The sequence below is a fragment of the Ranitomeya variabilis genome, chromosome 5 (assembly GCF_051348905.1).
Source record: "Ranitomeya variabilis isolate aRanVar5 chromosome 5, aRanVar5.hap1, whole genome shotgun sequence".
Taxonomy (NCBI): domain Eukaryota; kingdom Metazoa; phylum Chordata; class Amphibia; order Anura; family Dendrobatidae; genus Ranitomeya; species Ranitomeya variabilis.
The window spans coordinates 666962899-666990524 of record NC_135236.1 but is presented as its reverse complement, the minus strand read 5'-3'; the positions used below and the strand labels follow the sequence as shown (position 1 = coordinate 666990524).

Here is a 27626-nt window from a genome sequence, read left to right as displayed (position 1 = left end):
CCTAAAGCTCCGCCCTCGACCGGAAGTAGTGTTCCCGGAAGTTCCGGCGTCGTGAAGGAAAGGGGGGATAAACAGGAATGGCGGAGGCAGCTGCGGCGGCGCCTGCTCCTCTCACATCAGCCGCAGCAGCAGGGAAGAGCTCGCTCCCCGCGTTCCCAGACAATCCCCCCGTGGGTGGTTGGACACGACAGGTGACTTGCAGGTCAGTGACGCCGGGGAGGGCAAGATGGCTGCTCAGTGGAGGTGGGGGCAGTAGGTTATGTGAGGACACCTCCATGACGAAGTGTAGTGGGGTCTTTGCCCCGGGCACACCTCATGTTTAGGGCTGGGGGGTCTTATGGAAGACATAGGTGTTTTGGTCACTTTAAAGTCAGGAGGTCCATTATGGATGATGATTTGGGGTCTTATGTCTATTTTGGGGGGCAATCAACATGTATATAGGACTATGAGTAAGGGGAATTAGGTGGTGGTGGTGGTGGGGGGGGGAAATGGCAGTAATGCTCCTATATTAGTGAAATTCCACTGATCTGGCATCTGATAATCCGGTAAATTGTATGGAAGTTAAAACTGCAACTTGAGGTAATGTGATATTGGCTGAACAATCTTTGTGGGGTCCAAATGTCTCATATTTTATCCCTTTTTGTATTATCTGGATGTAAAAAAAAAATAATGGGAAGGGAGTTTTGCCGGATTTGGTCTGGATAATCCCGAGATGAGGTTGGGATTTATAATCTGTATGTAAGAGGGACGATTTTATGGGATTTGGGTTGTGTGGGTGTACTGTCGCTTTAAGAGGCGTTCAAGGTATTGTATCTGCTTAGGCTTTGTTTTATATGATGCGTCTGTAATGGAAATGTGTTTTCTACATATTGTTGTTCGATTTTTGCATATAAAGGGCAGGGTGTACTAAAATGAATGAAGAAAACTAATTAACAATTTTATTGGTCTAAAAAATTGCGGTATATTAGATTTCTTGTGCATCTTAGGTTACGTGCAATCAATAAGTGCTGCAGGTTGGACGCTGTTACTTGTGCAGCGTCCAACCCGCAGAAGCCAGATGTTACATCATAGTGAATGGCATTTTAAGAAATCTCATGCCCACTGTTAGTCCCAGATGCCAGCGGCTCACCTGTGGAGATGGGCATGCAGCACGTCTCTCCAGACTGCAGTATGTCTATTGTTCTCCGCAAGAGAAGTTTCACCCATAGAATGTATTGAATGCAGTGAATCCACATGGTTCAGTGAACACATGCAGTTTCACATGCGTTCAATAGACGGCAATGCTTTGGACGTAGTGAACATGTGCTGCGTCCAAAGTGCTGCTGCTTCCGAATCGTGTGCACCCGGCCTTAGAAATAGAGTATATGTAGATAATGGGAGAATGGACACCAACATTTTATATAAACATATATATTATATTCCCTGTACTTTCTGTAACTCATCTCCTGAGATCTTGGTGCTGAGATCTCCATCTGCGCATGCACCGCCCCCGGCGGCCATTTTCCCAGAATCCACCGTATAAGAAACCATGTAAGTGCCGGGGCTCTGAGATTTCACAAAATGTCAGCAAAGCCTGCACACCACCGAACACCCATAGCGGCACGCCGCACATTCGAACACCCCCTCATCCCAGCCTGCAGCAACGCTCCACTGTTGCCTCCTCCAACAGCAACCCTGGGACCCCCACTTCACCGCAGCCACCACCCCCGGTAAGCAATAAGACGCATGGATTATAACAAGCACCACCATTTTATTAAAGTTTTTTTTTTTCCCCCTATTTTTCTCTTGGGGTGCGTCTTATGATCTGCAGAATACGGTACACCTGTTTTATATGGAATGTGCTGATTTCCCTATAGTCTACATATATTCCATGTTCATTCCTGGTCTAAGATGCCCAAGAAACCTATTATACATCTCCATAACTTTGGATCAATAAATTGTGTTCATTCTTTTTATTTATTCCTGTTTATTTCTCTTTAGTATGTCCCATAAGGGGCCGTATAAGCAATAGATGATTATCTCCCTCCACCCTGCCCACGTACACAGGAGTGCGCTCTCTGACGAGTACTCATACTCTAGCTATGGTTTATAAAATAGATCTGCAGTCTGAAATCGGACATGCCCAATCTTTATCTCCTGTGATATGGTCTGTCAGGGGCTTCTGTATACAATAGACTGTCAGACGAGAAAACGAATATCGGTAGGTTCGGTCGCCATAAGGCTGTGTTCACACGTTGCAGATTATTCGCGGTTTTTTCCCTATAAAAACGCTATAAAACCGCAAATAATCTGCTTATATTATGCATCCTATCATTTTTAATGAATTCTGCACTTTTTGTACACATGATGCGTTTTTTTCCGCGGTAAAAACGCATCGCGGTAAAAAACGCAGCATGTTCATTAATTTTGCGTTTTTTTTGCGGATTTCCCACTTAAAATGCATTGGGAAATGTCCGGCAAAAAACGCGCAAAAAACGCATGCGGTTTTCTAGCAGATTTCTTGCAGAAAATTTCAGGTTTTCCTCAGGAATTTTCTGCAAGAATTCCTGAACGTGTGCACATAGCCTTAGGGTATGTGCACACGTCCGGATTTCTTGCAGAAATTTCCTGAAGAAAACCGGAAATTTTCTGCAAGAAATCCGCATTTTTTTTTTTTTGCGTTTTCTTTTCGTGTTTTTTTTAGCATTCTGCAAGCGTAATTAGCTCGCAGAATGCTAAAGTTTTCCAAGCGATCTGTAGCATCGCTTGGAAAACTGACTGACAGGTTGGTCACACTTGTCAAACATAGCGCTTGACAAGTGTGACCAACTTTTTACTATAGATGCTGCTTTTGCATAGAATGTTTAAAAATAATAAAAAAAAAATAAAAAAAATGCTTATACTCACCCGCAGACAGCTGATCTCCTCAGCGGCGTCCGTTCCGTATAGATGGTGTGTGTGCGTGCAGGACCTTCCATGACGTTGCGGTCACGTGAGCGGTCACATGACCGGTCTCAACCAATCACAAGACGGCGATGTCATCGCAGGTCCTTCACCGCACACCAGCTACAGGAACCAAAGCGACAGCGTGCAGTGGAGAGGTGGGAAGACATCGAAGGTGAGTATAGCACTATTTTTTATTTTAATTCTTTTTTTTTTTACCAATTATATGGTGCCCAGTCCGTGGAGGAGAGTCTCCTCTCCTCCACCCTGGGTACCAACCGCACATAATCTGCTTACTTCCCGCATGGTGGGCACAGCCCCGTGCGGGAAGTAAGCAGATCAATGCACTCCTAGGTGTGCGGAATCCCCTGCAATTCCGCATTTTAATGAACATGTTGCTTTTTTTTCCGCGATGCGATTTTTTTCGCGGGAAAAAAAGGCTACATTTGCACAAAAAATGCGGAATACACTGAAAATAATGGGAGGCATATGTTAGCGTGTAATAACGGGTGATAAAAAAATCATATCTGCACTAAAATGGTGTCATTTAAAGTGTCAGCTCGGCACGCAAAAAAATAAGTAATCACCCAACCCGAGACCACAAAAAATTGAGACTCTACAGGTATCGGAAAATGGTGCTTTTAATATTTATTTTTCTACAAACTTTGGAATTTTTTTTTTGTCGCCACTTACATAAAAAAAAGAACCTATACATGTTTGGTGTCTATGAACTCGTATTGACCTGGAGAATCATAACGGCAGGTCAATTTTAGCATTTAGTGGACATGGTAAAAAAAAAAAAAAAGGCAAAACTGCGAGATTGCACTTTTTTGCAGTTTCACTTGGATTTTGTTTTCTATTTTCCAGTACACGATATGTTAAAACCAATGGTGTCATTCAAAAATACAACCTGTCTCGCAAAAAACAAGCCCTCGCATGGCCATTTTGACCAAAAAAGTTAATTTCATTGACCTGTATGTATGTATGTATAAAAGACCATTGCCCCTCCTCCATAACCTTCCTCCCCACAATCACTGAAGGAGATCTTGCTGATCTCACCTTCAAATCATACCTCACCACTTTACCCCATTCTACCACCTCCCCACCACGCTCAGCCCTGTCCTAACCCAATTTTTCAACCTATCACTAACTTTTGGTACCTTTCCTTCGGCTTTCAAACATGCCACAATTACATCTACTCTGAAGAAACCATCCCACGACTCTATGCCCAGTTATCACCCCATATTGCTGCACCCGTTCACCTCCAAACTCCTTGAATAGCATGTTCGTGCTGAACTTTCCTCCCATCTCTCATCTAACTCACTCTTTGACGTGCTACAATCTGGCTTCCATCACCACCATGCCACCAAAACTGCCCTGACCAAAATTACTAACTATTTACTTTGACACAGTTGACCACTGCTACTAGAAATCCTCTTACCTTGGTGTCACAGACCTTACCCTTTCCTGGATCTTGTCATACTTTTCCAACTGCACATAGTGTCTTCCACTCCCACACTAGCTCCACATTTTGCCCTCTGTTGGTGTCCCTCAAGGCTCTTTTCTGGGACCCCCTACAATCTGTACCTTTTTTGGCCTTGGGCCAATCATAAAATCCCATGGTTTCAAGACCATCGAAATGCTACTGATGCTCAGATATACCTCTCTGGCCCACACGTTACTTCTCTGCTGTCCAGAATCCCAGAGGGTCTGTCAGCCATATCCTCCTTCTCATCGTGCTTCATAAAGCTCAATGTGGACAAAACCGAGCTAATCATCTTTCCTCCATCTCGCATAACTGCCCTACTTGATCAATCATCACAATAAATGATGTCGTGCTTTCTCCTGTACTGCAAGTATGATGCCTTGGCGTAATTCTTGACTTTGCTTTGTCCTTCAAACCCTATATCCAAGCTCTTTCCACCTCTTGCCGCCCCCAACTCAAATATATTTCCAGAAGCTGTTCTTTACGCAACCATTAATCTACTAAAATGTTAGTGCATGCCCTCATCTTCTCCCACCCCAACTATTGCAGTATCCTTTGTGTCCTTCTTGCTAACACTATTGCATCATACCAGTCAGTCCTTGACTCTGCTGTCTTACTAATCCACCTCTTGCCTCGCAATTCCTCCTCTTGTCCCTTCTGCAAATCCCTTCACGGTCTTCCAATTCCCCAATGTTAACACTGACCTACAAAGCCGTCTATAATCTGTCCCCTACATGTATCTCTGAACTAATCTCCCTTTACCATCCAACACATAATCTCCGGTCCTCTCGACCTCCTTCTCTGCTCCCTACTTACCGTATATGTTCCTCACCAAATCGCCTCCAAGACTTCCCCCAATCATCCCCCATACTCTACTCTGGAATTCTGTGCTCCCAACACGTCCGATTCTGCCAGTTTTTGAACTTTAATATGGAACTCGAAAGCTTACAGCCTGCAATGACCCCAATGCTACCTCACCACCACCAAAGCTGCCGCAACCCCTTAATCTACCTTCCCCACTATCCTGTAGAATTAATGGTAGGGCCCTCTCCGTTCAGTACCTATCTATCATTGTTAGTTTGTTCCCTGTATTTCTATCTATCTTGTATGTAATGTAATCCTCTCTCATGTGCAGCACCCTGGAATTGATTGTGCTCTAAAATTATATACTTCTCAATATGACAGTCGTAAAGATGACCTGTCTCCCAACATGAAGAAATTGAAAAAAAAAAAGTTAGCTGGTGTAAAGTAATCCAGCTATGTCTTTCTTTTTCTTCCTGCACCTCTTCATTCCTAGGATATGGCAAATTTCCTTCCCTGTAGATCAATTTAGTCTTGTTAGCCAAGTGGGTGTAGTCCTCAAGAAGACATCTGCAGAGAAGAATTGAGGACCACTCCAAAAAAAAACCAACTTAATTTATATACAGGGAAGAGCAGGCTACATCTGGGTGATGGAGAGGCACAGGACCGAAAAATAAATTTACACCAGGTTAAATATGTATTATTTTTTTTTTTTTTTTTTTTTTTTATGGCAATTGACAAGTACTTTTTAAAGGCCTATGTGATACGTTTGTTATCTTATTGTCTGTTATTGGACTTGTCCTTGCAGATATTTCATACACGGAGTCTGCAAAGAAGGAAACAACTGCCGCTATTCCCACGATCTGTCCACCAGCCACTCAACTATGATCTGCAGATACTATCAACGCGGGTGCTGCGCTTACGGAGACCACTGCAGGTGGGGGACACTGCTGACAGCGCGCTTCTGTCCTCGTCAGCGATAAAAACTGAGATTAAATCTTTCTCACGCCTGTTCTATATTCTCTTCTCCTATTTGTTTTAGGTATGAACACTCAAAACCACTAAAGCAAGAAATAATCGGTGACGCCTCTGGGGCGAGGAGTAGTCAACACGAGTCCCTCCCGGAAACCAGCAGCAACATTAACAGTAAGAAGGCAGCTAGCGAGGTGGCAGCTGGGGTCTCCCAAGCTGAAGACTGGGTCAATGCCGTGGAGTTTGTGCCGGGGCAACTCTACTGTGGACGGGGTAATTGCTGGGGAGGGAACTTTTTTTTTTTTTTATATTATTTAACCCGATTAGTTGTTTTTAATTTATTGGGATAGCTCAGACCAAGAGGAAATGTAAGAAATAGCACATCTACATGTGATAAACCTTTTCGAATTTATCACCTGGGTCCCTTAAGAGTATTATGGATCCATGAAGAAGCTTAGCACCCAATCAGATGAGCGCAGGGAAGGGAGGATGGACCATAAGGAATCATACCTTGTTAATAGCTTACTGGGATACAGCAATGGATTCCTCCTTGAGTTTGCAGCAAATCCTCAAATGTTATAACATGATGGCATATCACTAGGAATTGCCGTAAACAGGGTTTTCACAAAAGTGGTGACTCTACGTTGACGACACCTCCTGTGCCAATGTAGAGTAATGTGCACTGATCAGTGATCGGCTTCGGAGGTGATGCACACTGAAGGCAGACTGGAGAATCACTGGACCGGGGGCATTCTAGTGCTGTCTGTCGTGGTTTTACATTAATAAAAGTAACTGGGGACCACTTCTGTCAAAAAGGAAACCTCTTTAACTGTATGATCATTAAGGGTTTCTCTGGGAATCCCATCAATCCTGATAACTGAATGGTGGCAGTCCTGCGTCTCTTTAGGTGTGACCTCTAGCCAGGAAACACCGAGAGTTGAGCGAATATGTTCGGAATTGGTCGCCGAATCTGAATTTGCCATATTGGTATCCTATTCTTGCCAAATTTATGTTTGGTTCCGAACATATTTGTTCATTTCTCCTCCCGTTGACTGCAATGACGTTCGGCGAATATTGCAAAAGCAATATTCGCCACCGATCATAATCGGAACCAAACTTTGAAAAATTCGCTCCACTCTAGTCACACCTTCACCAGAGTGGTGGCATTTCGTAGTCATATGAATTACTTTTAAAAAGGATTATAGTAACCCTAAAAAGTGATCTCTTGTAATCTGTGAGGAAACTTGGCAGAAGGTATTTGGGTTTTCTAGCCGCGCCAACTTTGGGGAAATAAAATATTACACAGTGTCAATACACATCAATGTGTGTTTGGTTTTTTAATGGGGTGTATGAAAAATAAAAAATAAAAACAAAACTATCCATGTATAGCACACAAACCTACTGTGATCCTCTAGAGCCCCATTTCTCGTCCCTTTTTTTTAAATCTGGCTATAGAAGTTTTTAGATAACCAGAGGTAGAAGCTGTAACTTTACTCATCGAAAGTATTTACATGTAGTCAGAGCGAGTCCTCCAGGGAACAGTGAGGAGGTGGGACCATGTCTATCCCTGGGTATGTGAATCCCCCAGGGAGGAGACCATGGACTCGGCATTCCTTTCCCTGGTGTCTCAGTGCCATAGTTACCCCTCCCCCATCATTGCTGAGCTTATTAAGATACAGGCTTCATCTTGGGGTCTCTTAAAGGCACTAAACACTCATAAGTAGGATATAACACATTCTGGTGACTTGTTTTGATTTTTATTTTTTACTTTTCTTGTCCTCCTCTTTGAGAATTGATCCTCTCAGAGTGAAGTGAGCTGAAATAGAAAAAAAAAATGTGAGGAATGTGGGCCTGGCCATTCAGATTATTCATCCTGTTTTGTTCCTCGTGTTACATGACATGATGTTTAGGGACCTTTTTAGGCTACTATAGGCCAAATCATTAGATGGACCGTCCTGTTTCTGCCTATGTATCGCAAACTTAATTGTCGGACACAACTGATCATGTAGAATTGCTGACCAATGGATGGTTGAAATCGACAAATTTTGCTGACTATTAAGATCAGGTTTAGTTTGAGGGCTCTAGTGAGATCTAGCTGATTGTATGTTTTACCTGCAGCACCGTCCGGCCCGGACACTGACACTCAGGAAACTGCACCGCAAGAGGAGAACAAAGAGCAACCAGCCGACCCGGAGCTGAAGAAGCAGCTTTGTCCATACGCCACAGTGGGGGAGTGTCGCTATGGGGAAAACTGCGTGTATCTGCATGGAGACCCGTGTGATATGTGCGGGCTACAGGTGCTTCATCCAACGGACACGGCACAAAGGTCTCAACATATTAAGGTAAAGAAGCTGATCGTGTTTAGTCCAGGCGTATGGAAGTCTCCAGCAAAAACAAATGGATAAGACTTGATATGTTTCATTTTTTTTTTTTTCTCCCTTTTTAGTCTTGCATTGAAGCTCACGAGAAGGACATGGAACTGTCATTTGCCATCCAGCGCAGTAAAGACATCGTGTGCGGGATTTGCATGGAGGTGGTTTACGAGAAAACGAACCCAAGCGAGAGACGTTTCGGTATCCTGTCCAACTGCAGTCACTCCTACTGCCTCAAGTGCATCCGCCGGTGGAGGAGCGCCAAGCAGTTCGAGAGCAAGATCATTAAGTGAGGGTGCATTACTTATATGGCTGGAGATTGATTGACTGACTAGACTAGAAGCTGCCTTTGTCCTGTTGGCTTAGGCTTCTTTCACACTAGCGTCGGGCTCGGCCTGTCGCCGTGCGTCGGGCCGAGGTCCCCGACGCTAGCGTTGTCCCCGCCGCACAACGGGGGCAGCGGATACATTTTTCCAGCGCATCCGCTGCCCCATTGTGAAGTGCAGGGAGGTGGGGGTGGAGTTCAGGCCGCGCATGCGCGGTCGGAAAAAGCGGACCGTCGGGAGCAAAAAAACGTTACATGTAACGTTTTTTGCTCCCGACGGTCCGCAACAGCACGGCGCATCCGTCGCACGACGGTTGCGACGTGTCATTGCGTCGCAAATGCGTCGCTAATGTTAGTCAATGCAGAAAAAACGCATCCTGCAAGCACTTTTGCAGGATGCGTTTTTTCGGCAAAACGACGCATTTTCGACGTAATGCAGTTAACGCTAGTGTGAAAGTAGCCTATGTCTTATTAATCATGGACATGTATAATCTGACACTGTTTGGTTGCCCGGCACTATGAGGATTCTTCAGTTCTAGCATCGGAAGTGAATGGTCATGTGATTGCACGTATGCGAATTGCATACTTCCGGACACATTCTTACTAGACTTGAGCAAGGCTGTACACGTCTAGTCGGCACATGACCACATGTATGCAAGTTGCATATTTGCGATTGCATGCTTGCCTTCTCCCAGCACCAGAGAATCCTCAGTTTGCATGCTGTGAAGATTCAATCTGCAGGCACATTGCGTGACGGCAGACTGTAAGCCAAGGCCAAACAACTCTCTTTAAGGCAGTCCTGCAATGGCTACACATCTATATTCACTCGTTACAAGTATACGGGGCTGGTCAGTTTCTGACCTGCGTTTAGTCAGTGCTGCATATCCGATCAGTTTTAAGACTAATCCCGGTGGACCAATTTATTTTCTATAGAAATATTTAATTTTTTTTTTTTTTTTTTTACTTCCACAGTATAAATTTAGTCACTGATCTGCAGGAACACATAACTTCAGCTTCACCATTACTAACACTGCTTTTAGACATTCGTAAGATCCACTGAAGAATCTGCTCAGATCAATTTACAACCTAATGTGACTTGTCAAGAAAAGCTGATTAGGATGGAAACTTCCGCCAAAATAATTTGGGTCCGCCATTAAGAACAAGCAATCGCATTAACCTGACCTGTCCTATTAATCCAGCCGCACATGGGGAGATCCTGCCACCTCGGGTGACGGGGGCTGGAATAGTCCCTTTTAAATCTTGCAGCCTGTAAACCTATGACACAATCTGACCTATGACACAATCTGACCGGTCAGGGTCCCATTTGTGCAGACTAATGGCTTTAGATTTACAGTAATATGAGTAATTACTGACATTATCCTGTTTTGCATGTTCACAGATCGTGTCCTGAATGCCGCATCACGTCAAATTTCATCATTCCAAGCGAATACTGGGTGGAGGAGAAAGAGGACAAGCAGAAGATGATCCTGAAGTACAAAGAGGCCATGAGGTAGTGTCTGCAGATTGCTACATAATGTTATATTGCTATGTTATGCCTTGACTTCATAAATCATGTTGGGTCTAACCTCTGAATCTCTCCAACCCTGAGAATAAAAGGAGCCAGAGTTGCCCTTTAGTGCTGCCAAGGCGCTCCCAGCTATTCTCTGTGCAAAGAAATGCTGCCAGTCCCATATATTCAGTCATAGGGAAACATTTAAATCAAGAGGAGGGGACATATCACCCTCACATTGAACACATGGGGAAGTGAGAGAAACTAATTACAACTGAAGAAAAAACTAATTAAGAGATCTGACACTTCCATTGAAGCAGGGGCCCCCTGCAGTGACCAGATAATTACAGCAGGAAGATTTGCCAGGAAGAAAACAAAGTAACATTTGTTTACTTGGAGGCGGGAAAATACACTTCCGAACCATAGATCTACCTCTGTTGAAAGGATCTTTGTAGCCATATAGGTGCCAGTGGTCACTGATTGAATATTTTGGGTTTGCACTCATCTGATAATTATGGGAGATACATTTACATCATTGCAGCGAAGTAACAAACATAATGTATTCACACACTATGGGCAGCACGGTGGCGCAGTGGTTAGCACTGCAGCCTTGCAGCGCTGGAGTCCTGGGTTCTAATCCTACCTTGGACAACATCTGTAAAGAGTTTGTATGTTCTCTCTGTGTTTGCGTGGGTTTCCTCCGGGTACTCTGGTTTCCTCCCACATTCCAAAGACATACTGATGGGGCTCACAATCTAAATTCCCTATCGGGGACAGTGATGATAATGTGTGCAAACTGTAAAGCGCTGCGTAATATGTTAGCGCTATATAAAATTAAAAGACTATTATTATTATTATTTTATTCAGTCACATCACCTTAACCCCTTAGTGACAGAGCCAATTTGGTACTTAATGACCGAGCCAATTTTTACAATTCTGACCAGTGTCACTTTATGAGGTTATAACTCTGGAACGCTTTATCGGATCCCGCTGATTCTGAGATTGTTTTTTCGTGACATGTTGTACTTCAAGTTAGTGGTAACATTTCTTCGATATTACTTGCGATTATTTATGAAAAAAATGGAAATATGGCGAAAATTTTTAAAATTTTGCAATTTTCAAACTTTGTATTTTTATGCCCTTAAATCAGAGAGATATGTCACAAAAAATAGTTAATAAATAACATTTCTCACATGTCTACTTTACATCAGCACAATTTTGGAAACAATTTTTTTTTTTTGTTAGGGAGTTATAAGGGTTAAAAGTTGACCAGCAATTTCTCATTTTTACAACACCATGTTTTTTTTAGGGACCACATCACCTTTGAAGTGATTTTGAGGGGTCTATATGATAGAAAATAACCAAGTGTGACACCATTCTAAAAACTGCACCCCTCAAGCTGCTCAAAACCACATTCAAGAAGTTTATTAACCCTTTACGTACTTCACAGGAACTAAAACAATGTGGAAGAAAAAAATGAACATTTTACTTTTTTTTGCAAACATTTTACTTCAGAACCATTTTTTTTAATTTTCACAAGTGTAAAAACAGAAATTTAACCACAAATTTTGTTGTGCAATTTTTCCTGAGTACGCCGATACCCCATATGTGGAGGTAAACCACTGTTTGGGCGCACCGCAGAGCTTGGAAGTGAAGGAGCACCGTTTGACTGTTTCAATGCAGAATTGGCTGGAATTGAGATCGGACGCCATGTCGCGTTTGGAGAGCCCCTAATGTGCCTAAACAGTGGAAACCCCCCACAAGTGACACCATTTTGGAAACTAGACCCCCCAAGGAACTTATCTAGATGTGTGGTGAGCACTTTGAACCCCCAAGTGCTTCACAGAAGTTTATAACGTAGAGCCGTGAAAATAAAAAATCGCATTTGTTTTCACAAAAATGATTTTTTCGCCCACAAATTCTTATTTTCACAAGGGTAACAGGAGAAATTAGACCACAAAAGTTGTTGTGCAATTTCTCCTGAGTACGTCGATACCCCATATATGGGGGTAAACCACTGTTTGGGCGCACCGCAGAGCTTGGAAGAGAAGGAGTGTCGTTTTACTTTTTCAATGTAGAATTGGCTGGAATTGAGATCGGACGCCATGTCACGTTTGGAGAGCCGCTGATGTGCCTAAACAGTAGAGACCCCCCACATATGACACCATTTTGGAAACTAGACCCCTTAAGGAACTTATCTAGATGTGTGGTGAGCACTTTAAACCCCCAGGTGCTTCACAGAAGTTTATAACGTAGAGCCGTGAAAATAAAAAAATCGCATTTTTTCTACAAAAATGATCTTTTTGCCTCCAAATTTTTATTTTACCAAGGGTAACAGGAGAAAATGGACCCCAGAAGCTGTTGTACAATTTGTCTTGAGTACGCCGACACCCCATATGTGGGGGTAAACCACTGTTTGGGCGCATGGCTGAGCTCGGAAGCAAAGGAGCGCCATTTGACTTTTCAATGCAAAATTGACTGGAATTGAGATCGGACGCCATGTCGCGTTTGGAGAGCCCCTGATGTGCCTAAACAGCAGAAACCCCCCAAAAGTGACCCCATTTTGGAAACTAGACCCCCCATGGAACTTATCTAGATGTGTAGTGAGAACTTTGAATGCCCAAGTGCATCACAAAAGTTTATAATGCAGAGTCGTGAAAATAAAAAATATATATTTTTTAACAATAAAGATTTTTTAGCCCCCAAGTTTTTATTTTCACAAGGGTAACAAGAGAAATTGGACCCCAAAAGTTGTTGTCCAATTTGTCCTGAGTATGCTGGTACCCCATATGTGGGGGTAAACCACTGTTTGGGCGCACGGCAGAGCTCGGAAGGGAAGGAGCGCCATTTTGCAATGCAGACTTTGATAGAATTGTCTGCGGGCGTTATGTTGCGTTTGCAGACCCCTAATGTACCTAAACAGTAGAAACCCCCACAAGTGACCAAATTTGGGAAACTAGACCCCCTAAGGAACTTATCTAGATATGTGGTGAGAACTTTGAAAGCTCAAGTGCTTCACAGAAATTTATAATGCAGAGTAGTGAAAATAAAAAAATATATTTTTTTCCAACAAAAAAGATTTTTAGCCCCCAAGTTTTTATTTTCACAAGGGTAACAGGAGAAATTGGACCCCAAAAGTTGTTGTCCAATTTATCCCGAGTACGCTGATGCCCCATATGTGGGGGTAAACCACTGTTTGGGCGCACGGCAGAGCTCAGAAGGGAGGGAGTACCATTTGACTTTTTTAGCGCAAAATTGGCTGTCGTGTTTGGAGACCCCCTGATGTACCTAAACAGTGGAAACCCCCCAATTCTAACTCCAACCCTAACCCCAACACAGCCCTAACCCTAATCTCAACCCGATCCATAATCCTAATCACAACCCTAACGATAATCACAACCCTAACCCCAAAACAGCCCTAATCTCAACCATAACCCTAATCAAAACCCTAAATCCAACACACCCCTAACCCTAATCCCAACCCTAATCCCAACCCTAATCCAAACCCTAACCCTAATCCCAACTCTAACCCTAACTTTAGCCCCAACCCTAACTTTAGCCCCAGCCCTAACCATAACTTTAGCCCCCGTCGTCACAAAAAAAGTTCAATGTAACCTTTTTTTTGTACGTCGCGTCCGCCATTTCCGCGGATGCGTGGCCGTAACTCTGCCCCCTCCTCCCCAGGACATAGACTGGGCAGCGGATGCGTTGAAAAACTGCATCCGCTGCCCACGTTGTGCACAATTTTCACAACGTGCGTCGGTACATCGGGCCGACGCATTGCGACCGCCCCGTACCGACGCAAGTGTGAAAGAAGCCTTAGGCTACTTTCAGACATAGCGCATTTTTGAGCGCTATTTTGTGGGCGCTTTTCAAAAATGCGCAATGTCATTTTCGTCTGCCGGCAAAGTGAATGAGAAATTCACTTTGCCGTTCAGACACACCGCAAAAAAACGCGGCGCTTTTGTCTGCAAACACGCCGGCGTAAAAAGAATTGACATGTCAATTCTTTACGCAGCGGCGTGTCTGCGTATCCCCCTAGGGCCCCATATTACCTTCCACACACAGCGCCTTTGTCCTGGGTGTCGGCGTCTTTGTACGGAGGGGTTGACACCCAGGACCGGACGTGACGTCGGACAGGAAGAGGGAAGCCCCCGCCCCCCAGTGAAGCAGCATGGAGTCCTTCTGTGTGTGTGCGTGTGTGTGTGTGTCCCCATGCGACGCTAGTGCCACCATTGTGCTAAGTCGCCGTATGGGACTACTACTCCCATCCGGTATTAGGATGGGAGAGTTGTCCCTGTGTCCGGCGACTTAGCACAATTGTAAAGTTACACAAAACACCTACACACAATACACATACATGACACACAGTACATACAACATATAACACAGAGTATATACTCACCAACAGCACACTTGTAGGCGAAGCCCTCGATCCTCCAGGAAAAAATCCAAAAATAATAAACCAAATTCATACTCCCTGTCCGCAGAATCCATAAAACGAGTGTCCCACGCCGATCGGCTGCTCTCCGGCGATACACTGCCAGGAGCGAAGCTCCTAGCAGTGTATCGCGTACTGTTCCGGAGTTCAATGACTCCGGCGTCTCGGTTAACAGCAGTACAGCTGCGTTGAATTTTCCCACGCAGCACTGCCGTTAAGCGAGAGTGCCGGGGTCAATGACCGCCGGTAAACTCGCTCGCGCATGCGCAGTGACACACCGACAGGAACTATGGCTCCTGTCAGTGTGTTGCTGCAGCCGTGGAGAGCAGACATATCTCTGGATGTGTCTGTTCTCCATGGAAAATCTTGATACGTGGCACTTAAATATGTGGCAATTAAATACGTGACACGTGGCACTTATACGTGATACGTGTCACTTAAATACGTGGCACTGAAATACGTGATACGTGGCACTTTGATACGTGGCACGTGTCACTTAAATACGTGGCACTGAAATATGTGGCACGTGGCACTTTGATACGTGGCACGTGTCTCTTAAATACGTGGCACGTGGCACTGAAAGATGTGGCACGTGGCACTTTGATACGTGGCACGTGGCACTTTGATACGTGGCACGTGTCTCTTAAATACGTGGCACTGAAATACGTGGCACTTTGATACGTGGCACGTGTCACTTAAATACGTGGCACTGAAATATGTGGCACGTGGCACTTTGATACGTGGCACGTGTCTCTTAAATACGTGGCACGTGGCACTTTGATACGTGGCACGTGGCACTTTGATACGTGGCACGTGGCACTTTGATACGTGGCACGTGGCACTTTGATACGTGGCACTTTGATACGTGGCACGTGTCTCTTAAATACGTGGCACGTGGCACTGAAAGATGTGGCACGTGGCACTTTGATACGTGGCACGTGGCACTTTGATACGTGGCACGTGGCACTGAAATATGTGGCACGTGGCACTTTGATACGTGGCACTTTGATACGTGGCACTTTGATACGTGGCACTGAAATATGTGGCACGTGGCACTTTGATACGTGGCACGTGTCACTTAAATACGTGGCACTGAAATATGTGGGACACGTCGCACAAAAAAGTTACATGTAGTTTTTTTTGTCGACGGTCCGCCGAAGCACGACGCATCCGTCGCACGACGGATGCGACATGTGGCAATCCGTCGCAATGCGTCGCTAATGCAAGCCAATGGAGAAAAAACGCATCCTGCAAGCACTTTTGCAGGATGCGTTTTTTCTCCAACGACGCATTGCGACGGAAGCCAAAAAACGCTAGTGTGAAAGTAGCCTAACCCTAACCCTAGCCCTAACCCTAAATTTAACCCCAACCCTAACTCTAACCCTAACCCTAACTCTAACCCTAACCCTAATTTTAGCCCCAACTTGTCTTCTCCTGCCGGCCGGCAGATGGCAGCAGATGGCGGGCGCACTGCGCATGCGCCCGCCATGATGAAAAAGCCGGCTGGCAGGAGAAGACAGAAGAGGACCCAGGGACCCCGGGTGAGTATGATAGGGTCCCCGAATCCCCCTATTTCTCTGTCCTCTGATGTGCGATCACATCAGAGGACAGAGAAATAACTGATCGCTTTTTTTTTTTTTTTTTTGCGGTCGCCGGTAAACTGTTAATTACCGGCGATCGCAAAGCAGGGGTCGGTGCAAATCGACCCCGATCATGTTCTTTGGGGTCTCGGCTACCCCCGGCAGCCGAGACCCCAAAGAACATCCGGGTGCCGGGCGGCGGGCGCACTGCGCGAAAAAAGATGGCGGCGCTCATGGGGAGACACGAGGAGCACCGGGGGAGGTAGGTAAGTATTGGGGGGCTATTGGGGGCCATCGGGGACCACATTTCTCTGTCCTCCGATGTGCGATCACATCGGAGGACAGAGAAATTAAACGGCAAATCGCGTTTTTTTTTTTTTTTGTTGCGACCGCCGGTAAACGGTTAATTACCGGCGATCGGGGGTCGGTAAAAACCCCCCGAATCATGTTCTCTGGGGTCTCGGCTACCCTCGGCAACCGAGACCCCAGAGAAAATCCGACTCTGGGGGGCGCTATTCACTTTTTCCACAGCGCCGTTAATTAACGGCGCTGTGGTTTAAGTACCCTTAGCGGCCGCCGTTAAAAGGCGTATCGGCGGTCGTTAAGGGGTTAAGGCTGGCAGAACTCCTTCAACTTAATATTAGTCTGATAGATGACGCTAGTCTAGATCATGTTTATTCTATATAAAGGTAAAATAGTGATAAAAAGCATGATGACAATATCTACTGCCTGGGACCTTTAGGCCGGCGTCACACTCGGCGTAAGACAATACGGTCCGTATTTTACGGCCGTAATACGGCCGAAATACGGTGAAATGTTCCCAAAATAGTGATCCGTAGTCAGGGTGTGTCAGCGTATTTTGCGCATGGCATCCTCTGTATGTAATCTGTATGGCATCCGTACTGCGAGATTTTCGCGCAGGCTTGCAAAACCGACATCTAATGGATTTATGTGCTCAAATGTTCGGGAAAACATATATACAGTATATATATATATATATATATATATATATATATATATATGTCATTGAGACACATATATATATATTCTGTATTTAGATTTCATTCAGCGCGATATGTGTTAAAAGCCGGTAATTCAATTGCCGGCTTCTCATTTCTCCTGCACAAACCCGACAGGATATGAGACATGGTTTACATACAGTAAACCATCTCATATCCCCATTTTTTTTGCATATTCCACACTACTAATGTTAGTAGTGTGTATGTGCAAAATTTCAGCGCTGTAGCTGCTGAAATAAAGGGTTAAATGGCGGAAAAAATTGGCGTGGGCTCCCGCGCAATTTTCTCCGCCAGAATGGTAAAGCCAGTGACTGAGGGCAGATATTAATAGCCAGGAGAGGGTCCTTGGTTATTGGCCCCCCCGTGGCTAAAAACATCTGCCCCCAGCCACCCCAGAAAAGGCACATCTGGAAGATGCGCCTATTCTGGCACTTGGCCACTCTCTTCCCACTCCCTGTAGCGGTGGGATATGGGGTAATGAAGGGTTAATGCCACCTTGCTATTGTAAGGTGACATTAAGCCAGATTAATAAAGGAGAGGCGTCAATTATGACACCTATCCATTATTAATCCAATTGTAGGAAAGGGTTAAAAAACACACACACACATGATTTAAAAGTATTTTAATGAAAAAAACACAGCGGTTGTTGTAATAATTTATTGTTCTCTCAGTCCATCAGGAACACCCTCGCTTGGAAAAATAATAAACGCACAAGATACATACCTTCTGCTGTCAGATCAGGTCCCACGAAGTAATCCATCTGAAGGGGTTAACTAATATTACAGGCAGAGCTGCGATAAACCGCTCGCTCGTACCTGTAATCCCCGGGTGCTGAAAGGAAAGCAGTGATCTATACTTACATTCAGTTGCGGTGATGCGCCCCTGCTGGATGTTCTCATGAACTGCAGCCTGGGAACTTTTTCCCACGCTACAGGTCATATGAGGACATCCACCAGGGGGCGCATCACCGCGACTGAAGGAAATGTAGGTCATTGACCTACATTTCATTCATTCGCGGTGATGCGCCCCCTGGTGGATGTCCTCATATGACCTGTAGCGTGGGAAAAAGTTCCCAGGCTGCAGTTCATGAGAACATCCAGCAGGGGCGCATCACCGCAACTGAATGTAAGTATAGATCACTGCTTTCCTTTCAGCACCCGGGGATTACAGGCAGAGCGAGTGGATTATCGCAGCTCTGCCTGTAATATTAGTTAACCCCTTCAGATGGATTACTTCGTGGGACCTGATCTGACAGCAGAAGGTATGTATCTTGTGCGTTTATTATTTTTCCAAGCGAGGGTGTTCCTGATGGACTGAGAGTACAATAAATTATTACAACAACTGCTGTGTTTATTTCATTAAAATACTTTTAAATCATGTGTGTGTGTGTTTTTTAACCCTTTCCTACAATTGGATTAATAATGGATAGGTGTCATAATTGACGCCTCTCCATTATTAATCTGGCTTAATGTCACCTTCCAATAGCAAGGTGGCATTAACCCTTCATTACCCCATATCCCACCGCTACAGGGAGTGGGAAGAGAGTGGCCAAGTGCCAGAATAGGCGCATCTTCCAGATGTGCCTTTTCTGGGGTGGCTGGGGGCAGATGTTTTTAGCCACGGGGGGGCCAATAACCATGGACCCTCTCCTGGCTATTAATATCTGCCCTCAGTCACTGGCTTTACCATTCTGGCGGAGAAAATTGCGCGGGAGCCCACGCCAATTTTTTCCGCCATTTAACCCTTTATTTCAGCAGCTACAGCGCTGAAATTTTGCACATACACACTACTAACATTAGTAATGTGGAATATGCAAAAAAAAAGGGGATATGAGATGGTTTACTGTATGTAAACCATGTCTCATATCCTGTCGGGTTTGTGCAGGAGAAATTAAAAGCCGGCAATTGAATTACCGACTTTTCACTAACACCGCTGCGTATTTCTCGCAAGTCACACTGCTGGTCAGTGTGGAATCCGTATTTTTCACGCCCCCATAGACTTTCATTGGCGATTTTTTTTGCGCAGTACGCTGACAAACGCAGCATGCTGCGATTTTGTACGGCCGTAGAAAGCCGTATAATACTGAACCGTAATATACGGCTAATAGGAGCAGCCCCATTGAGAATAATTGTGCCGTATGTTATGCGAGTTTTACGGACGTAGTTTCTGCGCTCTTACGTCCGTAAAACTCGCCAGTGTGACGCCGGCCTTAGGGCTAAGATATCCTGAAAGTAAGGAATCTATTAAAATTCTAACAGATTAAGCACATCCCACAATCAGCCCCCACATGAGCTCATCAAGGGGAAGTTGTGGTGAAATATGTATATATCTATATGTGTGTAGTGACGTATGTCTAGGGTTATATGTGTAACTAGCAGTAGTTGAACATCTGTCCTGAAACTGCAGGCCTCACAAAGGTCACATCATGCATATCTTGAGAAGGCAGACTGTCTCCACTCTCCCTTGGGGGTCATGCTAGGAAAGATTTGACAGCTCCTAGATCTTTGGAAGAGAGATTTCAATTAGCCTGATGCTATCTGACAACTTTTAGGCCATGTGCACACGTTCAGTGTTTTTCGCTATAAAAACGTGATAAAACCGCGAAAAAAAAACCGCTTACATATGCCTCATATTTACAGTGTATTCCGCATTTCTTGTGCAAATTTTGCATTTTTTTCCGCGAAAAAATCACATCGTGGGGGAAAAAAAGCAACATGTTAGTTAAATTTGCGGGGATTCCGCACACCTAGGAGTGCATTGATCTGCTTACTTCCCGCACGGGGCTGTGCACACCATGCGGGAAGTAAGCAGATCATGTGCGGTTGGTACCCAGGGTGAAGGAGAGGAGACTCTCCTCCACGCACTGGGCACCATATAATTGGTAAAAAAAAAAAAAAGAATTAAAATAAAAAATAGTGATATACTCAACTTCGATGGCCCCGGAGTCTTCCCGCCTCTCAGCTGTGCATGCTGCCGCTTCCGTTCCTATAGATGGTGTGTGTGAAGGACCTGCGATGACGTCGTGGTCTTGTGATTGGTTGAGTGACCGCTCACGTGACAGCGACGTCATCGAAGGTCCTGCACACACACCATCTATAGGAACGGATGCAGCTGAGGAGATCGGCTGTCTGCAGGTGAGTATAACCATTTTTTTTATATTTTTTAAACATTCTATCTTTTACTATTGATGCTGCATAGGCAGCATCTATATTAAAAAGTTGGTCACACTGGTCAAACAGTATGTTTGACAAGTGTGACCAACCTGTCAGTCAGTTTTCCAAGCGATGCTACAGATCGCTTGGAAAACTTTAGCATTCTGCAAGCTAATTTCGCTTGCAAAATGCTTAAAAAAAAAAACCGCAAAGCAAAAAAAAAAAATGCGGATTTCTTGCAGAAAATTTCCGGTTTTCTTCAGGAAATCCGCATTTTTATTTTTTTTTTGCTTTGGCTGCGGTCCAATCAAAAACAAGCAATTTTTTTAACCTGCTTTTTTAACCCCTTAACCAGAGGGGCTGGTCTAGAAATCTGACCGCAAGAGTAAAGCTATAAATCAGGCCTGTATACATGTGAGGGCAGCCGTGGGAAGCTGATGTGTTCCACCAACTCAATATTCAACCCCCCCCCCCCCTTAGGGAGCAGAAGCAGACTACAAAGTTAGGTGATTCCTGTAAGTTTTCTCCTGTTTACTTTATACTGTGTTGTATGTCTTTTTATTATATTTTTATACCTTTTTCTTTATTGCAAGCACTGAACCTTTTTGTATTAAAGTATAAAACTTTAACAAGTTGAACCTTGAATGTTCTAACGAATCCATAGCCTAAGGTGTGTGAGCCTTATGAGTGGTAGACATTATTAGTAATATTTCCGGGACTCATCACCTGTGTATTCGGTGAGAGTTGGCGGGGTGTGCGGCCTGGGTCGGTGTGTGATTTATGCTCCCGTTACAGCATAGGACAGAAGTTGAATGCTGGACTGAGAGGGGAGATAGATTTACCCTTGCAGGCACAACCCAAGTCATGTACTGAGAGCGAGTACGTGACAAATTAGTGACACCATGGAGTGGGATCCGTGACAGAAGTGTATGGGCATCCCTTGATCTAAAAAGCAGAATTTGGGTTGGCTTCATTGTTCATTGTGGAAGACCTAATTTGCTGTGAGGGTTTCATTTTCCTAATCGGAGCGCTTCTCTCCATAAAGATAAGAGCCATTCCTGCAATTTCAGTTTTCGTACTTCTTTTATTTGTTTTTATTTTACATAATTGTATATATCATACTTTTTTGTTCCCATTTTATATCATCTTTGAATAATAATAATATTATTATTATATATTTTTATTTATTTATTTTTTTTAATCGCTGCCTACCTTTCCAGATGAAATACATAAAATATAATAGGTTTTCTTCCTCTGTAAACTGCACCCCTGAAGCCATATACTACTTGTTTCTGGTGTTCAGTTGGCCTGTATAGGGGTTCTTGGGGTCAGACTTTTTTTTTTTTTTTTTAAGACTACATGTCCTAGGACTAGACAAAAAACCCTTTTAATGGGGACTCTGTAAATGATTCTGTTTCTTCTCCAGCAACAAATCTTGTCGGTATTTTGATGAGGGACGTGGCACTTGTCCATTCGGCGGCAACTGTTTCTACAAACACGCGTACCCCGATGGTCGTATAGAAGAACCACAGCCTCGACAAAAAGGAGGGATGACTAGTAGATACCGGGTAAGTGTTCACAGCTCTTCCCTTTTAGGAGTGAATACATGTTCCAGAAAAAAAAATTTAAATTGTGCCTCACCTGTCTATAGGTTGTCTGGTAGTGCAGCTCAGATTCCATCTCAATGGAGCGGAGATTTGGTGCTGGATATAATAACCTAAACCCGATTAACCTTTTTCTGACATCGGAAGGGATAGTACGTCTGAGGTCAGATCCCCTGCTTTGATGTGGGCTCCGGTGGTGAGCCCCATCAAAGCCGGGACATGTGAGCTGTTTTGAACAGCTGACATGTACCCGCAATGGCGGCTGGTAGAATCGTGATCCACCTGCCGATATTAACTAGTTGAATGCTGCGGTCAAAACGCTGACAGCGGCATTTAACTAGCGCTTCTGGCCATCGGGACCGAAATGAGCGCATCGCCGACCCCCGTTGCGTGATCGGGGGTCAGCGATGCGTTGGCATAACAACCAGAGGTCTCCTTGAGACCTCTGTGGTTGTTGATGCTGGATTGCTATGAGCGCCACCCTGTGGGACTACGTTCATAGCAATGCAGTAATTCTGCTACATAGAGGCGATCTGACGATCGCTCCTATGTAGCAGAGCCGATCGGGCTATGCCAGCTTCTAGTCTCCCATAAAGGCTATTGAAGCATGGCAAAAGTTAAAAAAAAAAAAAAAAAAAATCACCCCCCTTTCGCCCCATTCAAAATAAAACAATAAAAAAAAATCAAACCTACACATTTGGTATCGCCGCATTCAGAATCGCCTGATCTGTCAAAAAAAAATGAACGTGATCGCTAAAGGTCGTAGCGAGAAAAAAAAAAATTGAAACGCCAGAATTACGATTTTTTTTTTTTTTTTGTCGCCGCGACATTACATTAAAGTGCAATAACGGGCGATCAAACCAACGTATCTGCACCAAAATGGTGTCATTAAAAATGTCAGCTCGGTGCGCAAAAAATAAGCCCTCACCTAACCCCAGATCACAAAAAATGGAGACGCTACGGAAAATTGCACAAATAATGGCAGGTCAGTTTAGCATTTAGTGAACCTAGCAAGAAAGCCCAAAAAAGTGTGGGACTGCACTTTTTTTTGCAACTTCACCGCACTTAAATTTTTTTTTCCCATTTTGTAGTACACGACTTGCTAAAACCAATGGTCGTTCAAAAGTGCAACTTGTCCCGCAAAAAACAAGCCCTCACATGGCCATATTGACGGCAAAATAATAAAGTTATGGCTCTGGGAAGGAGGGGAGCGAAAAACGAAAACTCAAAACCGACAAAAGCTCCGGGGGTGAAGGGGTTAAGGTTAATTATCACCTATGGAAGGAATGGGTCATATCTACTAGATCAGTAGGGGGTCTGACCCAGGGAGCTCCTTTTTAATTTAGGTGACTGTGATTTCTGACTCCTGCAGCATCCTATAAACTCACCGCAGCTACAGATATTAAGTAATTTCTGGGCATCCTAATAGCCGGACCCCCAACTCATCTTGTAGTCATAACCAGTCCTGTAAATCCATGTGACCGTGTTGATCAAGTATGGAGTTAATTTTGAGAAAGATGGAAAAGAAACACAATCAATAACCAGTTTTCAATGGGAGGAAGAGTGTTCTGATCTTGTAGGAGGCAGTGACCTCCTCACTTGTTACAATGGAGTTGTACAGGATGATTATAATACTCCAGATTCACATAACTTTTTTATTTTTTAATATCTCCTTATTTCTAGGCCCAGCGTAGGAACCGGTTTTGGGACTTCGAGGAGCGTGACGGCAGCGACCCTTTTGACGACGACGAAGAAGTAATGACCTTTGAACTGGGGGAAATGCTCCTAATGCTGTTGGCAGCGGGCGCCGACGAAGACCTAACAGACTCGGAGGACGAGTGGGACTTGTTCCATGAGGATCTGGACGATTTTTATGACCTGGACCTATAGCGCCAGTCAAAAATAAAGGAGTTTGGACTGTCTGGGCAGCGCCAGACAGTAGCTATTTCCTGTGGTGTTGTGGCAGTGCCTGTGTTTCTCCTAGGCAGGCCTATCAATTCCAGGTGCTGTTGTAATAATTTTTATCCTAATGTCTGTCTTTTTTTCCCCCCTTCTCCTTTTTCCTCCCCCAGAGTGTTTGTTTCTCTGTTTCAAGGTATAAAAGAAAAAAAAAAATTAAATGAATAAAAAAACAAATAATGCACAAAAGTATAAAATATAGAACCATGCGCAGACTGTGGTTTATATGGATTTTGTACCTCCCAGGTAGGCTCCCTAGCGCTGCACCAGTAGAGGGCGCCGATCCATTAGAGTTGCAAGTGATTTTTTTTTTTTTTCTTTTTCTTCCTCTTCTTCCAAGTCACCATAAGATGGCAATAAGATTATCGGCCCCCTCTCTGATATCCCCTCTACATCAGCGTAAAACTTGCTTAGTCGCTTTTTTTAAAAATGTCATGTGTTACTATGGTTATAGACTACAAATACACCCCGTGTAGTCAGATCCCACGTCACAGTGGTATCAATCTGTTCCATATGATTTACTTACTGAATGTACATTTCATGCTCTGGTGGAAATTAGTAAATTTCCCCCCCCCCCCCCCCACTTTCCTTAGTGTGCCAAACTCCCGCAAAACTGCACGAGGTTTATGAATTTGGTGCTAAGTTAAAAATTGTCCCTTTTTTGGCGTCTCGAGTTGCAAAAATTGCACCGAACATACAAAAAAAAAAAAAAAAATACTCCAATGGGGTGGACCAGAGTAGAGTTGTGGCAAATCTTGTTTTTTTTTTTGTGTTTTTTTTTTGCTACGTGCACACATTCAGGATTTCTTGCAGAAATTTCCTGAGCAAAACAGGACATTTTCTGCAAGAAATCCGCATGCGTTTGGTGCGGTGTATTATTTATTTATTTTTTTTTTGTGGATTTTTCCAGAAGTTCCCAATGCAATATAGTGGGAAATCTGCAAAATTAATGAATATGCTGCGTTTTTTTACCTCGATGCATTTTTCGTGGAAAAAAACGCGTCATGTGCCCAAAAATTGCGTAATGCATTCTAAATGATGGGATGCATAATGTATGCATTTTTCTCGCGTTTTTATAGCGGAAAAAAACGCGAAAAATCTGCAACGTGTGCACACAGCCTAAAAGATTCTTTTGAGACTGCCCACAGCGCGGAAAACGGAAAGAATAACAGTCGAGTGCACAGGGGGAAAAAAAGGCACGCAGGCAATGATTTGTATAGCTTAGTTTTTTGTGGTGTTCATTAATTTCACTTGGCATAGAGACAAACATATATTTGAAGTTCTGACTAATAGGAGGGTAGGTGCTGAGACCCCAGAACAGTAGATGGAGGGGCAGAAGTTTTATGGGGGGTTGTCCAATACTAGGACAAAGCCTTCATGATCTAAATGTTTGGTGCTGATAAAATAGAACTTATACTTGCCTCCTGTACTTGCCTCGCGGTCCCTGGGTTCTTACGCGGTTGTGACACTTGAGCCTGATGCCCAATCGGCGCTGGCGTCACTGTCTGCGCCTTTGGATAAATCGAACATCAAGAGGAAGTGAGAGAGCAGACGTAGCCCGGACTTCCTCTTGCTGTCCAATTTTGTCTGAAGACGTGGACAGTGAAGTCAGCTGATTCAGTGCTTGACATAACCACGCGAGAGCCTATAGGAAGTAGTGGACAACTCCTTAAAGCTGAGCTCTTGTAAACTGTCCATGGGCTTAAAAGGGTTGTTCATAACTGTGACAACCCCTTCTGAATCCATATGTTTCCACCCAGTAAAATACCTGCACTCCCCTCCAGTGCTGGAACCGGGGCTCCTGTGACACTTTTATGTCATGTAATCCCTGTGGCTACTCAGCAATTTGCTTCACTCTCTCCTCTTGACATGTGAGGAAGCAACAGCCGGCTCCCCACTTCCTAACTGCGGGAAGCCAGTGATCAATCAATAAGGTGGTAGCAATGATGCCCCTTCGAGAAAGCAGATTGTATGGAAGGAGGTGTCATGGGAGGTAGGTGGGTGTGAATGTCTGGGATCTCGAACGTGTAGATCTTTAGCATGCTGGGTGTTGTAGTTCACTAAGATTTACATGCTGTAGACTACTTCCCTAATAACAGCAGGTGACAAGCATCTAAGTTTATTGGAATTTTATTAATCCTATATGAGATCCGGTTTATGACCAGCCTGGAGGTAAGTGGCCCAGGGCCAGGCTCACGAAGCGGAAATGTCCCATTGGATTGTTTTCCAGTCAAACAAGTTTTCAGCATTATATGCCACCATATAAAGCCTTCGATATTAGGAGGGGGGGGGGTGTGTCACATATTTTTAACCATTCAAGTCAAATTGTGTGTGAGCTGTGCCACAAGCTGCTGGGAAACTACTGCGGTAATGGAACTGGCAGCAACTGTTTGATTTCCCTGCAGTGCCCCCACAGGAGAGAGGAAGCATTACACAACGTCTCATTATAATTTGGCTGATTTGTTGGGTGCTAGTGCGAAATGGTCATATTGTTGGTAGACGTTGATGAAGGGTGTCTATAACTTAAAGGGTTTTGACCCTTGGATTTATAAACAAATCGCCCCTTAAAGGGGTTCAGTGGTTGGCCCACCCAATGATCACATGAGGAAATGTGGAGGTAAAAAAAAAACAAAACAGAAAAAAACTTTAATAGTGTGTGTGTATACTTATGCAACACTGATCTGAAATAGAACTTAGGGTCCCGTCACACATTGAAATTTTCATCGCTGCGACGGCACGATTTGTGACGTCGCAGCGTCGTATGAGCATCGCTCCAGCGTCGTAGACTGCGGTCACACGTTGCAATCACGGCGCTGGAGCGATGCCGAAGTCCCCGGGTAACCAGGGTAAACATCGGGTAACTAAGCGCAGAGCCGCGCTTAGTAACCCGATGTTTACCCTGGTTACCAGCGTAAACGTAATAAAACAAACAGTACATACTCACCCGTCGGTGTCCTTCAGGTCCCTTGCCGTCTGCTTCCTGCTCTGAGTGCAGCCGTACAGTGAGAGCAGAGCGCAGCACCGCTGTGATCTGCTCTCACTTTCCGGCCGGCACTCAGAGCAGGAAGCAGACGGCAAGGGACCTGAAGGACACCGACGGGTGAGTATGTACGGTTTGTTTTTTTAAGTTTACGCTTGTAACCAGGGTAAACATCGGGTTACTAAGCGCGGCCCTGCGCTTAGTTACCCGATGTTTACCCTGGTTACAAGCGAAGACATCACTGGATCGCTGTCACACACAACGATCCAGCGATGTCAGCGGGTGATCAAGCGACGAAAGAAAGTTCCAAACGATCTGCTACGACGTACGATTCTCAGCAGGATCCCTGATCGCTGCTGCGTGTCAGACACTGCGATATTGTAACGATATCGCTAGAACGTCACGAATCGTAACGTCGTAGCGATGGAAATTTCAATGTGTGACGGTACCCTTATAGCAATTTCTCTTACCTTCAAATTACCCACCATTTCGTGTATTCAGCT

At 44.4% G+C, this 27626-nt stretch overlaps 1 protein-coding gene across 2 annotated transcripts; it reads left to right on the top strand.

The window, feature by feature from the left end:
* Window positions 1–24358, top strand: MKRN1 (makorin ring finger protein 1). Of its 2 annotated transcripts, none has more exons than XM_077266682.1 (8): window positions 1–202; window positions 6018–6146; window positions 6252–6454; window positions 8300–8523; window positions 8628–8842; window positions 10278–10388; window positions 22007–22148; window positions 23868–24358. In XM_077266682.1, the coding sequence occupies exons 1-8, from the start codon at window positions 78–80 to the stop codon at window positions 24072–24074; spliced, it is 1356 nt and encodes a 451-aa protein (XP_077122797.1). In that variant the 5' UTR covers window positions 1–77; the 3' UTR covers window positions 24075–24358. The 2 variants fall into 2 exon arrangements, with proteins under 2 accessions (XP_077122797.1, XP_077122798.1); XM_077266683.1 differs by having other exon boundaries at window positions 25–202; window positions 6252–6355.
* The last annotated feature ends 3268 nt before the right edge of the window (window positions 24359–27626 follow it).